The sequence below is a fragment of the Nyctereutes procyonoides genome, unplaced genomic scaffold (assembly GCF_905146905.1).
Source record: "Nyctereutes procyonoides isolate TBG_1078 unplaced genomic scaffold, NYPRO_anot_genome, whole genome shotgun sequence".
NCBI lineage: Eukaryota > Metazoa > Chordata > Mammalia > Carnivora > Canidae > Nyctereutes > Nyctereutes procyonoides.
The window spans coordinates 47,694,433-47,711,243 of NW_026575121.1; the positions used below are offsets into that span (position 1 = coordinate 47,694,433).

At 39.7% G+C, this 16,811-nt stretch overlaps 1 protein-coding gene across 6 annotated transcripts in view; it reads left to right on the forward strand.

Annotated features, from left to right (window-relative positions):
* Window positions 1-16,811, forward strand: part of MBNL2 (muscleblind like splicing regulator 2) — a 162,168-nt gene that overhangs the window by 120,633 nt on the left and 24,724 nt on the right. For 2 of the 6 annotated variants that reach the window (XM_055335597.1, XM_055335598.1), the window contains exons 6-7: window positions 6,054-6,107; window positions 6,762-6,915. In XM_055335597.1, coding sequence (XP_055191572.1) covers window positions 6,054-6,107; window positions 6,762-6,915 — 208 coding nt within the window. Of the gene's footprint in view, window positions 1-6,053; window positions 6,108-6,761; window positions 6,916-14,083; window positions 14,120-15,389; window positions 15,485-16,811 lie in introns of all 6 variants that reach the window. The other 4 variants (XM_055335600.1, XM_055335601.1, XM_055335603.1 and 1 more) reach the window with 4 other exon arrangements.

The window sequence follows — 16,811 nt, forward strand, 5'->3', positions numbered from 1 at the left end:
CCATTCCTGCTGCTCCGCTGCCTAAGTTCTGTTGTCGTTCGCCCCGTTTTGTTTGGTTCGGTTTGGTTCCCCCCCCTCCTTCCCTTCTGCAGCACAATAGGTAAATCCCTGAGGCGCAGGGACACCCCGCCCCCGCGAGCCCCCCGCCCCCCTCCCCTGCCGGGAGCCCGGCCGCGGGCCGCCCCTCCTCCCCCTCCTCCGCCTCCTCCTCCGAGCTGTCCACCGGGAGCCCAGGCCGGGGGGATAAATGCAGCCGAGCCCTGCTGCTGAGAGCCCCGGGCAGGGGCGCCTCGGGGCGCAGCCCCCGAGCTCAGAGGCTGGCAACAGGCAACCGGCCAGGGACCCGTTCCTCCCCACCCCTGCTTCTCCCACTCTCCTTCCAACTTTCTCCCTCTAAATGAACTTGTGTGCAGAACATCAAGCCGGGAAACGGATGAAAGCGGAGCTGTCCTGACCGGTGCTTTAACCCGGGGACGGGGGGCTGTAACCCAGCCTGGAGTCCCTGAGTCACTGCAGTGTCCCTTAGAGACCACCTGCCGCCGCCTCCCCCTACTCCTCTTCCTGCTCTTGCTCCTCCTCCCCCTCCTCTCCTCCTCTATCCTCCTGCTGCTCCTCCTCCTCTTGCTCCTCTCCCTCCTCTTCTTCCTTATCTTTGGGGAGCTTGTTTACAGCTCCAGACTCTCAGGCCCCCCACCCCAGACCTTGGCGATCAGAATTCTGATTTTAAAATATCCTCAGGTGTTATGTATGCACATTAACAGTCTGCAAGCACCTGCCTACAACCCTGGTTTCTCAAACTTGGCTGTATTTTGGAATTACCTGAAGGGTCTCAAAAGGTTCCAACGTCAGCCCCCTTCCTCCAAAATTTCTTATTTAATTGGTCTGGGTGTGGCCGGGGCAGTGGCCTTTTTTGGAAGCTCTCCTGGGATTCCCACGTGCAGCACAGTTTGAGAACCATCACACTAGGTCGTAGAAATTGCTAATTAATTTGTTTTAACATGAGATCTCTGGCTTATCAGAAACCTGTTATATAGTAGACACTGTGCATTCATCCATTCATTCGTTTACTGATTCATTCAAAACATGTAATGAGACCTGCCATGCATCAGGCACACTTGCTAGATGGCATACAGAAATTAAGCAGGTTTTCTTGCCCTAACTGGTGTGTTGATCGTTAGGTATGGAGCACACATTTTTTCCATTGCACTGGCATGGAAACCCAGGTACCCAGGTACCCATCATACCTGGGAACCAAGGATATCCCCCAAGGCTAGTCAGGATTCTGGCTACAAGAGACAAAAACGCAACGGAAATGGTCTATATTAAAAATTAGGACTTCATGTGGTGCCCTCCAAAGGGAAAAGAAGTCCAAAAGATGGTAGGGGTGTCCGGATTCAGAAACTGAAAAACCAGTAGGGCTCTCTTGTTTTTCTCTTTTCTGCTTCTCTTGGCATATCAGCTCTATCTTCTAAGACTAGGTTCTCCAATGCAACATTGACCATGAATCTGAACATCTTTGGATACACATTCTTATATCTTTTGACAAGAGAGAAAATAGCATCTTCTACATTGGTTCTAATTCTACAAGAAACAAACAAACTAAATAATTAAAGGTCATTCTGGTGGCTCTCCTCATGGTTAGAATAATAGCACGCTATGATTGGCTCAGCCTAGGTCACAATAGCCATCTCTGGCCACGGGGGGTATGAGATGAGGTCCTGGAGTATGAAAAAAATTAGCCCCTACACCTCAAATACCTGTTGACACAACAAACCACTGGTACTAATCGTGACCTGGGACCTGAGCCCTGAATTTATCTGAGCTTTGATTGTATCTGCCTGTTTATGAGAAGTGCCAACTCTAACATCCATGATCAATATGTACCTCAGTCATCGAAGGAACAATGCACATGGTATATGTCCATGGTGGGTGACCTGGGTTGATAGGGATAAGAGAAAAAATGGCCACTGACACAAACACCTCATTCCTTAAGAGGAATTTTAAAATCAAGACTGTGGGGGCACTTAATGGCTCAGATGGTTCAGCATCTGCTTTTGGCTCAGGTCATGATCCAGCAGTCCTGGGACCCAGCCCCTCATTGGGCTCCCTGCTCAGCAGGAGTCTGCTTCTCCCTCTCACTCTGTGCACACACTCACTCTATCTCCCTCTCTCTCAAATAAGTAAATGAAATCTTTAAAAACAATAAAAATAAATCAAATCAAGACTGTACTCCTCTGTATGCCCTGCCACGTGCCCTTCTGCTCATTTTCACATCATACCCATCAAGATGCATAGAGGTTATTACAGTGGATGTCAGTATATTTAGTTACCATAGTTCCCTGGATTGTTATACTGTGCCCAAATTTGGAGTTCTGATATTTCAGGGAATCTTGCAACATCGTCAAAGACAACCCAAAGGAATACAGTTTCAGAACAAAAGCCAGCTTCTTTCTGACAATGACATGAAAATTATTGAATCTGTCATGTCTTTTTAGTTGAAGTGAGAGGCTTATTTGAACCAGCCTAGATGCAGTTGGATAAAGTCAAAGTATTCTTACTCTAGTGGCAAGATTACTCAGTACACTGAAAAAAAAAAAACCTCTTATTTTATTTCCTTATTTAAAAGAACAAATGGGAGTGATGGTTGCAGTCAGAAGATATTAGTATTCCATTCATCTGGGTTCCATATCCCAACACAAAGAATTTCTGTAGTGCAATTTGTATTATTGTCCAGGGATTTCCTCTTCTTTTGACTAATTGGACCCTGAAAATGCACTTAAAGCTTTGATTCCAGAAAAGGAGACATTTATTTCTTTTAGAGCCTGATTCTTTTACAATACATCTTAAAATGTGAGCATCATCCTCACCAGATTTTTTTTAATGTGAAAATAAGCCAGACAGAGCTTCTCTTTGGTAATTTTCACACAAAGGGTATCTGATCTTCAAGCGAGCAATCTTTCTTTACACACTACAAAATGGGGCTACACAGGAGATTCCTGTTTTGTAAAAGGAAACAGGACCAGCTGCCATCAGCTTGATAAGTTTCAGTTGTCCAAGAAAAAACATAAAGGAACTTTGAATTCCATCCTATTTGTCCACGTCCCTTTATTCCAGATTAAAATGGCAGCTCTGATTATTGTTGTCCGGTTTTTCTGACTTCTCAGATTTTTGGTCCTTGCCTGTAACGCCTGGCATGGGCACTTGGTTTGCACGCCTTGACTTGCAGTTGGATTGTTCTTTGATCCAGAGAAAAGAAAACCTGGCCGGATGTACACAAACCTGCAGGTGGGCCCAGAGAGTGCAGAGGATCCAAAATGTTGGTGAGGCCAGCAAGAATGGATGCCAAGTGTCCAACATAGAGTAAACGCTCAACTAAAGAGAACCTCTTTCTCTGCTTAGATGCCTAAGGAAACTCCTAAGACCCACCAGGCCCCGTGATCTCTAAGGTCTAGTCTGGGCCTGAAGACCTTTCAATGTAGCTAAACATATGTCGGCAATTGTATCCTCTAAAACAAAATATCTGTATACTACAAGCTCATATTATAATATGATTATTAATCCACACAGATTTAAAAAAATACATTCTACACATGTGCCTCAAAGCATGAGGTGTGCAAGATACTTATAGGTATGCTCAACCCTCCAAAACCTTAGTGTTTCCTTGAAAAGACATGACAGCTGCATCTAGTAAAGATAACCCACAGCATGCAGTGGGGAAAAAAGGAGATGCTCTTGCCGTCCAGCATATTTGAGAGCTCTCAGTTTCTTCAGTTCCTAGATTATTCTAATTTCTATGGATGCTAAGTTTCATCAGTCTAAGATCAGAAAAAAAAAAAAAGAATATTAACCTTCCAGGTGATGATGATCCTAGGGAGAAATATTTAATATTTCCTTTTCTACTTGGAGAGTTCATTAAATGTTGCTTTGTTAAATTGAAATTTTGTTCATAAGGACCAGCCTTTGGAGACATAATCACTCTTCTAGCTAGTGCAGCAGACAAAATCAACCCAACAGTAGATTTGCTCTGGAACAGTAGATTTGCTCTGGAACTCCCAAATACTGGAAGGGTGACGAGAACTGAGTGCAGAAGGTTGAGGCCAAAATGATTCTGGGTTTGTGTTCTCCGTGTACTCTGGGAGAACAGGCTACGCAGTCTTATGTAGTTGGCACAGATTAAACTTAAAGAAATGCATTAATTTTGCAATCTAAAAACTCTACGGCAACCAAAGATTTTAAAGTAATGTGGTGTCATGGAGGTTACATAATGGGGGACTTATATCTATCTGAAGGAAGACTATCCAGCACAAAGAAGCTTTCTTGTTGTGGAACTCTCTGGGTTTTAAAAATGTTGGAGTTCTACTTTCAGAACACTGATTTTGTATTATTTGATGGCCTCTATCAAGACTGCCTTCCAAAACATTGCTCTCCTGGTCATTCTAAATCTCTTCTCTGCCTTTATTCCTTTCCCTACCTACTTTATTTCTACCCACCCACCCCCATCTTTACTTGACCACCTGTCATCTCTATACCTTTGATCCTGAATCATCAAATGATGATGAAAAGCCCTTTATTTGCAAAGGAAAATATCTTAATTTTTTCCCATTTTGAGAGTTTAGTACTTAGCCCGTTTAATTTCAAATGCCGTAGTTCTATCAGAACTTTAGAACATCACATTTTGTATTGATTATACAAACCTTGGGGATTTACCTATTGTGCTACACATAGAAAAGGGGTATTTCATTTTTTATTTGCATTGGAGTTATTCCTTTGTTTTGTTTTGTTTTGTTTTTTTTTCACAGAATTCCATCATAGAAATTTTCCATCTTTTACAGCAATTATTAAGGATTAGGAAAATTTTCTCATTGCGGTCTAAATCAATCAATATTTGTTATTTCAGCTGTTTAAATGAGACTATCTGCCCCAAAGTATGGTTATAAGTTAAAAATATTATTTTACGTCTAATATTTCAAGCAGTCCTTTGCTATTTTTTATTTTTTAGCTGTTTGCTATTTTTAGCTGTTTTACTCATTCTAGGAGAGAATTCCACTTCTCATTAACTGGGTTGGTCATTGATTATAACAAAAAGTACACACAGAATTATTAAAAATATAAATTACTCTGATAGCTGAGAATACTAAATACCTTTTTAAAGGGTATTTTCTTAGCATAACCCGGTAAGTTGTTTGAGATAAATTGAATTATAATTTCAAATGTAGTGGAAAACATAGAATGGATGATAAGTTAGTCTTTAGAAACAGAACAATGGACTGAGTGTGGGAAATTTGAGAATCTTACTATTCAAATTCAAAACTTCTTAAGTTTGGAACCTGATCCCGCATTACCAGTTTCACACTAGCAGACTGAAGAGAAGAATTGAGACAATTATCCACATGATTCAGACAAAAAATTAAGATCCAAACCCAAACAGTTTTGCTTCAGTAATCTTGTGTTTGAATATTTTTTTGCCTGAATTTTTTGTCTCAGTTTGCCACTTCATTTTGTTAGGCTAGATCTTTACTAAAAAATCACTTTTTATGAAAGTCGAAGATTATATATATATGTATATATATAATTGTTTTTTTTTTTTGCCTTGGATCTTATACTTAGTGCATTCGTTATTTTACATTCGAAAACTAACTTATCAGAAGTTCTTCAGCCCTACGGCCCTTGAAAGTTCTGCATTTTTTTTCTGAAGCAATATAAAAAATGCTGATGGTGTGTATGCAAGCTGCTGTTTTAATTAACTTTCCTGAATTTCAAACATCTATATTTTACTCTCTTATATGCTTTTAACTAAGGTATAGTAGATGCATTTTTGCTTCAATACTAATTTAAGGTGTAATATTCATTTCTTTAGAGAACATTTTTGTTGTTGTGCATGCCTAGTGTTTTGTACGTTGTATATTGCATTCAGAATATTTTTTTCCTTCTCACCTATCCACAATGCAATGCCGTTCCCATGATGCACCTCTGCTTGCTGTTTACCTGTATGTTAATTCGCTTGAATCCCATTGGCCCACTGCCATCATGTGCTCGCTGCCTGTTATTAAAAGACTCAGTCGACTGCCAAAGCAATGAAGCGACCTCTCGAAGCATCTGTAGACCTGGTACTTTGACCTTTCACCTTTCGCTTTGCATGTAGCTTTTCAGAGAACCATCTGAGATTTGTATTACTTGTAAAATTGGTTGCAAACAATCATTATTATTAATGAATGGAGAAAATCCGATAAGGTGTTTAGCCATCTCATTTTCATACGTAATATGTGAAATAAATTAATCCTAACAAATTTTAATACCTTTTCCAAAAAAGTGAAGCAAATTTAAACTTCTTGCCTCGGAAAGTGCTCATTATAATTCTTATTAACCTTTAAATCCAAGAAATTGCTGTTTAGTTAATGAAGAGAATAGGTATTAATAATAACACAAACGCTTCTTTCCCCCGTTAGAATAATTTAACTCATTTTAAAAGCTGGAGCCTATTTTTTTTTATTTTTAATTATTTATTTATTTTTGGTGTTGCTTGATAGTTTTTCTTTTCCTTAGTTGAGATGCTACCGTTTTGGGTTACAGAAATCATGCTTTCGCTCTCAATAACAAATTCTCACTCATTCGACATTGCCCGCTCTTTAAATTAAGGTGCATGGCAGAGGCATCTCCTTAGCTGTCATTTTGAAACAGAATGTTGTAGTTGACGATCTCTGTGGACACCGGAGGTGTGGTTACTTTGAGTTATACATGTCTTCTCCAATTCTTTATTATAGGCCTTTCCTCCTGGTGCTCTTCATCCTTTACCAAAGAGACAAGCACTTGAAAAAAGCAACGGTGCCAGCACGGTCTTCAATCCCAGCGTCTTGCACTACCAGCAGGCTCTAACCAGCGCACAGCTACAGCAGCACGCGGCGTTTATTCCAACAGGTATGTGCCCTGACAGTTCCAAGTCCTGTGTCCGTGTGCCCTTCGGTCATGTGCTTTCTTCTCATTCCTCTCAGCTGTTCGGTGGCATCTAGTTTGCTTGTAAAGGTACAGTCCAGACAAGCCTGAGACTCATCATTGTCCTAGCTATCGAGATGTAGTTACTTTGCTTGGAATGATAGCTAAATGACTGCTAGGATTCTAAAGCCAAATATTTTATAGTTAAGTGATAGCCGGAACCCATGAGAAGCAGAGAGATCTCAGTTAGGCCTTTCGGTTTCTTGTAGTTACACATGCCGTGTAAGACTGTTTATGTCAATGAGACCTTTTTATGTGTGACAATTGAAATTTGTCATTAACCCTGAATGACCTAAAAAATAGCAATTCCAGTAAATACTAACCTTTTTTTTCTGTTCCTATTCAGAGCACTAAAAACAAAACAAAACAAAACAAAACAAAAGAAGGCTATTCAAGTAAAGCAATCCTCCACTCATATTTTACATTCATTCTATCTCTTTTGCCATCCTTCTCAACTTCACCAAGCGCACAAATAGATAGAGCTCTTATCCTGATTTCTAAGCCAATGCCTGATAATAGTAGCTGCTAAGGTCCATTAACTGTATCATTTCACTAAGAGATGAATTCTGTTAGTCACAGAATCTTGAAGCATAAAGGATTCTTCGTGATCTCCTCATCCAGGCAATTGTTTTACAGATGACAAAACTGAGGCCCCCTAAATGGGAGGTGACTTCCCAAGGTGGCACAGCTAATGACACAAAAACCCACTACCTAGTTTCCCCGTGACCAGCCCTACATACCATGACACGACACCACCCAGCTTCCACATGTGGAGTCACAGGGTTCTCCCTTAGAGCTTGGCAGACATAAAACACCAGATAAAAATGAAGAAACAGAAGTGTGATCCATAGCAACCATCCCCCTTTTTTCACCCACCTCCCTGACCACAGACCTACAAACACCATATAGGAACATAGAATCACTTTAAATGGATCACGGTTTTGACTTTTTGGTCTGCATTAGAAGCAGGGATAATATCCTCAAAATAAATAAGATTTCCTAGGGTAAAAAAAAAAAAAAAAAAAAAAAGAACCAGAGAGTGACTTAGGCTTTCATGAGGAGATTGTCCATTCAGGGCTTAGTTTTGAGGTCAAAGTTTTCATCCCATCAGAGTGACTTGAAGGTTTATATAGATATACAACAATTTTGTCAAAAAGAGCTTGTTGGTCCTAATCTACGTGATTGGACTTTTCAGGCTTGTTATTTATTTAAATCCTGTAGCATATTAAGCATTAATGTAGGAGGGAGGAGAAGAAATATTTCTACGGTATTCTTTGTATAAAAGCTACACTTTGAAAAAAAACTATCAACCTGTTGACAATATTAATTATAGTAAAAATATAAATTATGTAAGCAAAATGGTTCTTAGTGTTTAGTTCTCATATTTCACTTCTGCTCTTCTCTTAAGAAGACTTACAGACCTATAGAGTAAGTCTTTACATGAGTGTTTATTGGAGCTTCCCTGCTATTATATTACAACTTCAGCTAGTGACATTTCAGTTCAGATGTAGCCCAGCAGTACTTGTACTCGTAATCCACTAGATATAACATCTTTGTAAAATTTGTAAAATAATTACTCGTAGGTAAACTTACCTCGAGGTCTTCTATGATTTCTTTAAATATTTTATAGACCTCATCGCTAGATAGTTTAGGAGAAAAAATTAGAGAGGAATGTACCAAGGGGTAAAACATAAAATGACAAGTCTGTTTCTGGAGACTGGGTAATAATTTCACTACAATTTCCTGGGAATGCTTTGAAACCCTGGAACTAAGTCGTGTGAAAGTCTGAAGGCCTCTAATTTGTATTTAACACTTCAATCCAATAATGAGTGCTCTGTTAAATCACTGAAAGAATTCTCATTTAAAAATATTTCACCTGGAAACCATTTAAAGACTTCCAAAGCAAGAATGGATAACATCCCTTATACAATGACTGATTATTTGTTGATGAATCCATTGTATCGAGGACAGATAGGCTGTACTGGCTGCGGTGGTTGTGCACTTCTGCCCCCTGCTGGATTCTTTAAAAACTGTCCAAGTGTGTCCAGCAACCCTCAATTGTGTGGACTTTGGGAGCCCAAAAGTGGGTCCTAGCCCACTTAATTCTGTGAATTACAAGCGTTTCCATCTGTAACATGATATCAATATCATAGTGAAAAACTATGTGGCTCTCATGCTCTGAAATGGTATTTTAACTTCTAAGAAGTTTTCACATGTTTTCCTTAAATGATGAAAGAAAATAATTCAATCAAAAGGAAGTTAGCATAATCTTTCCCCCACTTAAATGCATAGCAGAAATCTCAGTGTTTATTTTGGCTCTAGTTTTTATTTCAGGCTTTCTTTCTCATAAACCACATTTTCAACTCAATTTTAAAATGGTAATGATAATCATTGTTAATCACTGTTGTCTTAAATCTCTGCAAATTAAGTGATGATGTTCAAAAATAATTTTTGTGACTTGGTAGATGGTGGGCCCATTATTTTAAAATGGACAGATTTTGATTTTTCTATAAATACCTTATATCAATTATCATATATATGAAATACAAAGCATCTCATGTTCTCCTGGAGGTTACCCTTCACTAAAAGGCCATTCATAGTGAAATTTTGGGCATTTTTTTTAAATCCCTCATTTTTATTTCTTTTTTTTCCCCCACTGAGGTACAGTTGTCCCATAACATATTAGTTGCAGGTGTATGATATAAGGGATCAATATTTGTAGGCACTGTGACTTGACCATCACAGTAAGTCTACCTACCATCTGTTACCCACAGTGAAGTTTTTGATAGCTTATGAAAACTCCCCCATTGACACAATGTGAATTTGGATTTTAGGAATTCTGTCTCCAGGCTGTGGAGATAGTAACATAAAACATTGTGCAAAAAGGGGGATTCTTCTCCAAAACCATGCTAATATAATTATCACCTTGTTGATACCCTAGCACATTTGTAGTGGGTGAGACTTTTCCTTTTCTCTCTCTCTTTTTTTTTTGGATAGGGATTATTTTAATCTAGGAGTTATTCTATTTCTTTGATACTTTAGGCAAGCAGAAACCACATACACTTACAAAACTAGCAGGGTAATAATTCTCGGCATCTCTCTGACAGGTTTATTGTGAGTTACACTGTAAGTGTTCTTATAGGCATTGTCTCTTTAGTCTTCAAGATTGGTCTGCCAGTGGCAGGCATAATTATTTGCATTTTGCAGGTGGAAAAACTGAGGCTGTGTGTCTGTGCTACAAAGTGGAATATGTAACTCATGAAATTATCCAGAGAATCCTGACTCATAGATTCTAGAGTTGAAAAACTTATGCAACCGAAGCAGGGAACGGTTGAGAAATCTTTGTTGATAGAATTAGTGCCTTAGTGAAATGCTTCAGCCGATCAGAACAAAACGACCCACCAACTCCCTCTTTCATTTATTTCATTATATTGGATGTACAGAATAAGTGGAACAGGAAAAGCACTGGCATAAATACTGCTTAATGATCAGAAACCACAAGGTTACATAAGGTTATCTATCACACTTTTGGTGAAAGATTTGTCAGCATTTAGTGGAAACTGTACCTCTTAGTTTATTTGCCCCCCACCTTTTTATTTATTAAGCAAAATTTATTTGCCCCTCACTCCTTAATTTGGCACACAGTTCTTGAACATATAGTTAAGTTCTGGGTTCCAGATCCAGTAATGAGAATACAAAGGAGTTCAGAACTAGGGAAAAACCAATAGGGTGCTGAGTGAGCGTTAAGGGCCCCCTGGGACCTGAGCAAAGCCATTTGAGAGTGCAGAAAGAGGCAGTGTACTAGGGCCCTGGGCATGTGCCGTGGGTGTTGGGGACAAGGATACTGAGAAAGAAGGGACTGGCCAAGGAGAAGAAACTGGCTTAGGACTTTCAAAGGAAGCTTATGTCAGTGGAGGAAGAGCATCCCAGGCAGGGGGAGACATCCTAGGTGGGGGAGAGCGTATTTGAGAGACTGCAAAGTTGTTCATTTTAGCTGCAGTGGAAAGTACATAAGGGGTAGGAAGAGGGTGCAGAGGCAGAAAAGATGAGGTGCGGAATCTGGCACTAAGACAGTCACACACAGCAAAAGCTATGCATTTCCAATATTCATATCACTTTTAGACCACAGAGAAAGAGAGGCTCATCAAGTTAATTTGGTGAGCATTTCAGCCACTTCCTGAACTGAAGCTAAAGTGACATCGTTCAATCTCAGCTCAGTGTGGTCACAGGAGCTGGTGGTGGTGGTTCACAATCTGGTGACATTTGCAGTCATGACACAGGAGAGGCCTCCAAGAAACCTCCCCCCACAACATTGGAATGCAAAAGAATAGAAGAATTTGGATAAGGATAACTTTGAATCCAGCCATAGTTCGCTTTAAAGTGAAGTCACTTACACAGTGGGTACTTTAATAAACTTTAGGAACCAGTTGCTCCCAATACACTCACTAATGGCTGAGAAAATTCATTCAACCAATTGACCATCTGCTATGTGTCCCTTAGACCTAGACAGACATGAACCGTGAACCGTGCCCTCCTCAAGTTTACAGGAAAGGAGGAGAGATGGATGGTCAATAAATGCCCTTATAAATATATAACTTAAATGCTTTATTAGTCCTATGGATGAAAAAGTAGAGTTCGGTAAGCTTGAAAATAGAAAACTGATTTAAATGGCAGGTAGGCAAAAGAATAAACAGTTTTCTAAAGAAGTGATATGTACCTTGAGACCTAGAAAATGCAAAGAGTGGGGTGAAGATTATTCCAGGCAGTGGGGACAGCTTGGGGGAAGCCCAAAAGTAGGACAAAAATGTGATGTGTTCAGTTCAAAGAAATGAGAGGCTAATCTGCCCGGATCATGGTGCCAGCCTCTAGAGAGGGGTAGACCGAGCTGGGGAGATAGTTAGAGAATGGACCACAGGGGGCCTTTATCCTAAAAGCAATGAAAAGGCAGTGATTCATTCCAGCGGAGCAGTGAACAGACCTGTATTTAGGAAGGTGAAGAGTGGAGTGGATTAAGCAAGGGACAGGAAACAAGCAGGAAGACGAGTTAGGACATCATGACATGGTCCAGCCTAGAGATAATGGTGACCAGGACTGGAGGAGTGGCAGTAGGGATGCCAGACAGGCAAATACAAGATGCATTTTAGAAACAGAATCGCTTTGGCTTATTGGTGAGCTGGAGCAGAGAATTTCAAGAGGGAAGGTAGATGCATAAATTTGGAAGCCTTGAGCTTATAGGTGCTATTTAATTCCTGGATTGAATGATATGCCTGGAAAAAGCATAGAGTAGATGAAAAGGAACCAGAACTGAGTCTTGAAAAACTGCAGCATTTGGAGATATAGAGTATGTGTGTGTCTATGCATGGCGGGGGTGGGGGAAGGGGCAGGGAGTATCTGAAATCCAAGGGAAAAGGGTGGTTTATTACGGAGGTAGTGGCCAAGTGCTAAATGTTACCAAGACTCGTGTTAGATGAAGATGGAAGGGTTCCTACTGATTGCAGAAATAGGGAGTTCTTGAGGACATAAGCAGTTGGAGTAGAGACCTGAATATGGAAGTCCAACTGGAGAGGATTGGAAGAGTAAGTGGAATAAAGGAAGTGAAAATTTACAAGCAGGTTGCTTTCCAGAAGTTTGTTTATGAAGATTGGAAAGATAGGGAGAAAGAGGTGTCGTCAACAGGATTTTGAGGTGTGTGTGTGTGTGTGTGTGTGTGTGTGTGTGTGAAGTTGGATATATTAACATGTATTTGCTGGAGAATCCAGTAGTAACCCAGTTTAAATAGCCTCTGTTCCCAACTAGTCAGTGTTAGCCTGGCCAAAACATAGATTAGGCAGAAAGCATCTCTCAAGTATGAACAAATCAGCAGAGAGACCAAAGGCTTACATGTCTCAGAGTCTTCACCTGACATCTCAGAAGGCAGTTCTAAAACTCTAAGCGAGTACACCCATTTGTTAAAGAGAATTTTCATTCATTCATTAAAAAGGAAGGCTCTGTCACCTACATGACACCCAATCTTTAGGCATATAATCCTTATATTACCTTGATTTTTATTCTAAGGAATGGAACCGGAAGTAGATAATTCGTTTTTTCCAGTACTCTACAACAAACATGTCTTCACGGTCAGAGATTTTGGATTCAAGTACATTAATAAGGCCACCGGTAGGGAAGGCAGCTATTCCCCTGGAAGGATGGAAATCTTTCCTTCCTCCCTCCCTCCGCCTCCTCCCTCCCTCCACTTGGACACCAACCTGAGATTTCCTAGGAGTTTTGCCAAAGATCTCCCTCAGGGATCACCTAATCGCGGCCATGACAAAATCACTAGCCAGCTCCAGTTCTGCATTGTTTTGCCTCTACACTCATTAGGCTTTATTGCTAGGCACCGCTCCTTTATCAGGATGAATCTCGTAGCAGAAAACAGATCCCATACACAGCCAGGTCATTCTGTCACAAGAACATCAGGCTTCCTATGCTGTAGGCTTCCAGGCCATAATTTAAAATTCACCTGACCTGAGAGCCTTTTGATCTGGAGGATAGGAAATCTTAGTTACTGTTTTCATTTTCACATTATTTTTGACACCAAACAAGCAAAGAAGCAAACTTTTAAAGCAGTAAGGTCAGCCTAATCTAGTGAATACAAAACTTGACCTGGATTTAGGAATATAATTCTATTTCTAGCCTTACCCTTGACTTACACTATGATGACCTTGGAGTAGTTACTATGCCTCAGATTTTTCATCTGTAAAATACCCACTTCCTACCTTGGAGGATTACCTTGATAATGTCTGTAAAATACTTTGAGGTCTTAGAGGAAGGACACTCTCAGTACTGTCACATGTCATTCTTATAAGAATGTCGATGGATATGAATAAAAAGTGTGAAAAGAATCTAAGGAGTGAGCTTTGAATAATATTGGCTTACAATCAGTCAGATATATTTGTGTCAGTACTAAAAATGTGAGTAACTCTAAAAGACTGTGTTAACTAACCCTACTTATTTCTGGTTGTGCTTCAATCTCACTTTGAATGTTAACTCTAAACCGCTAACCTGTTTCTTTCCCTTTATTCACTTTTTCCACCTACCATTGCATGACATGCAGGGTCAGTTTTGTGCATGACACCCGCTACCAGTATTGGTAGGTTTCAACCTTTTTTATTTGTCTTTTATATTATGTACAATACCTTCACTTGCTTGAAATTTATTTCAGAGATGGTAGAAATGCTTTAGGAAATGGTAGATCTGAAGGCTTATTTGGCTTTAGATTTAATGTATAGGTTTTTAAAATGTACTTGTATATTTAAGAAAATGATCGTTTTAATGTAACCAGAACAATCACTGTGCTAGAACAACCACTACAAAACATAAAACCACAAGTACTGCTTTTTAATGATCTGTATTTTGTTTCTCTTTATAGTTTATTTGTTTTAGCATAAGAAAAAAAAGGCTTACTTTTATCAGAAAGGCAGGCTAATTTCATCAATGTTTTAAAGTTTCATAGTGGTGTGCCTTTATCTCCTCTTTGCTGTGTGTTAGAGTTATCAGAGTTTCCCAGAAGTATTTATTTTTAAAAATTATACATGGATGTATTTTGAAAACAAATGTCTGAACTACCTTGCTTTATTATCCTTTTAAATTTTAAGTGTTGATTTATCTGTGATAATTATTTGTACCTTAGCACTCCCTTAGATGTTAAATTTTAATACTGTATAGTTATTCCTATGGATCCAGCGCCTTGGTTACAAAAGTCTGTCTTTAGGACGCATGGATGAGTTCCATTTAGAATAAAGAGAAATAAACATTGGCAAATTTTGCCTATTTCACAGTAACTATGTTAAAATTTACATCAAGGCCACGATTTTTGCGCTACCATGTATTAACCCAAAATAAACCACCACATCCCACAATTTCAGCTAGAGAAAGCAGCCCCAAATTGACAAAAGTCTTCAGTTTAACCATGATTAATTCCAAAGAATCCTACCCCAAATGAGCCTTTGATGTTTTATAATGACAAAACCAACTATCATATATTCTTATGTCATTGGATGTTAACATTTTGCATCTATAGAGGAAACCATTAGTACCTATGACCATAGATTCCAAATTGGGAATGATAAATTGTTAGAAATAAAATGTTGATAAATACATCAACCAAAGTAATCTGCTTTGGCCTTTCTGGGAATCACTGATTATGTTTTAAAACTTCCTTTAATTGTACTTGTAATAAGCTATTTTCCCTTTTTTATTTCTCTCCCATGCTTCCTTGCTTTGCATTGTGATTGCATGCCATCTGCTGGTTTAACCCATGATGGCTTGCTGCTCTGATATTCACCATGCCAAAATACCACTTCTATTACCATAATGCTACACCCTCCTGTTCATTGCTCCCATGGTTCCCCTCCTGAAAGTACCCATGATGCACAGCGCTACGTCAGCCACTGTCTCTGCAGCAACAACTCCTGCAACAAGTGTCCCCTTCGCAGCAACAGCCACAGCCAATCAGGTTTGCTCCTTTTAAAGCTTTCTTTCACAAATCCCAAACTCTAAATGAGTGCTGATATTTAAAAAAAAAATTCTCAGTGAGAATTTTTTTTTCATGTTTATCCATCAAATTTTATTTTTTTAATTAGTTTATAGCAAGCATTTATGGACAGGTTGCACTTATTTAGAGTTAACATTTACTGCAAATAATGATGTAGCTATGTTTTGTGTTGCACTGTTTGTTTTCGTACCTAATATTGTGTAATTAACCTGACAGGCTTAAATTCCTTTTAGTACAGCATTACGTATCCAGTGGTTTGTGAATTGCCACAGAAAAAAAAAATTGTAAAAGCTTGCCCATGGGTGCTTGAAAACTGGCTATGTTTCTATTCAGGTCATTCAGACCCTATCACCTGTTGGGGAGGAAAAGAAAAAAAAATCTGCTCTTAGAAAAGTCTCCCCTTTTGGCCTTCATGTCCAATTTGAGGTCTGAATGATCCTTCTCAACATCTCGCCTTGGTCGCTTGTGCTCCCAAACTCACTGGTTCCCACTTCACAATTTGTCTAGAAACTGGCGTAAGAGCCAGAGCGTACTGGAAGAAGAACGCTGGGCGCGGAGTTCACAAAGGCTGGATATAACTGAGTAGGGATGTTTAACTCTGTTGGTTTAATGCATGTGCCAGTAAGACCGTGGATGTTCTATTTCTCAGTGAGAACCAGTTGGCCATCTCCCACCCTGTAATCACAGGCTGACTGTAACCCTAACCCCCAGCCAACCAACTTGCAAACATGTGCTCCTGGCATAGGAGATGCGCATGAGGATGGGTGAGCACAAACCCTCGACCTCGCCTAGAAAGACATGTTATTGTGCATGCCCTCCCTTCATACAAGAGCAATGGTTTTGGCTTTGTTTTTAGCTTAATTTTTTTTTAATCAACTGTACTGATAAAAGACAAAAAGAGATAGAGGAGTAAGCTGGAGGGAACGTCCGAACTAATGGGAGAAATTGCATCAGGGCATAAATGGCAGACTCCAGACTGCATTCTACAGGTGGGAAGGGCTGATTCACACTCTCTTTCTACATTCAAGTGAATAAGTAATTCCAGTGCTGAAGGTTTCATCACTGAAGAGACAAGTGTGAGTGCACTTGAATGAAGGAGTAAAAGTCAAATCCCATGATAGTTCTCACTGTGTCCTCTGAATTGTAACGAAGCAGGAAAGGAATGGGGGAGATGAGCCCACAGGTGCTCTTAGAGGCAGGTACACACTACTCCTAATTCTTTAGTTCTTCACTTACCACCTCAAAAATGCCAGCTTACCTCTAAGGAAAGCCAACTCAGCTTCCAAAC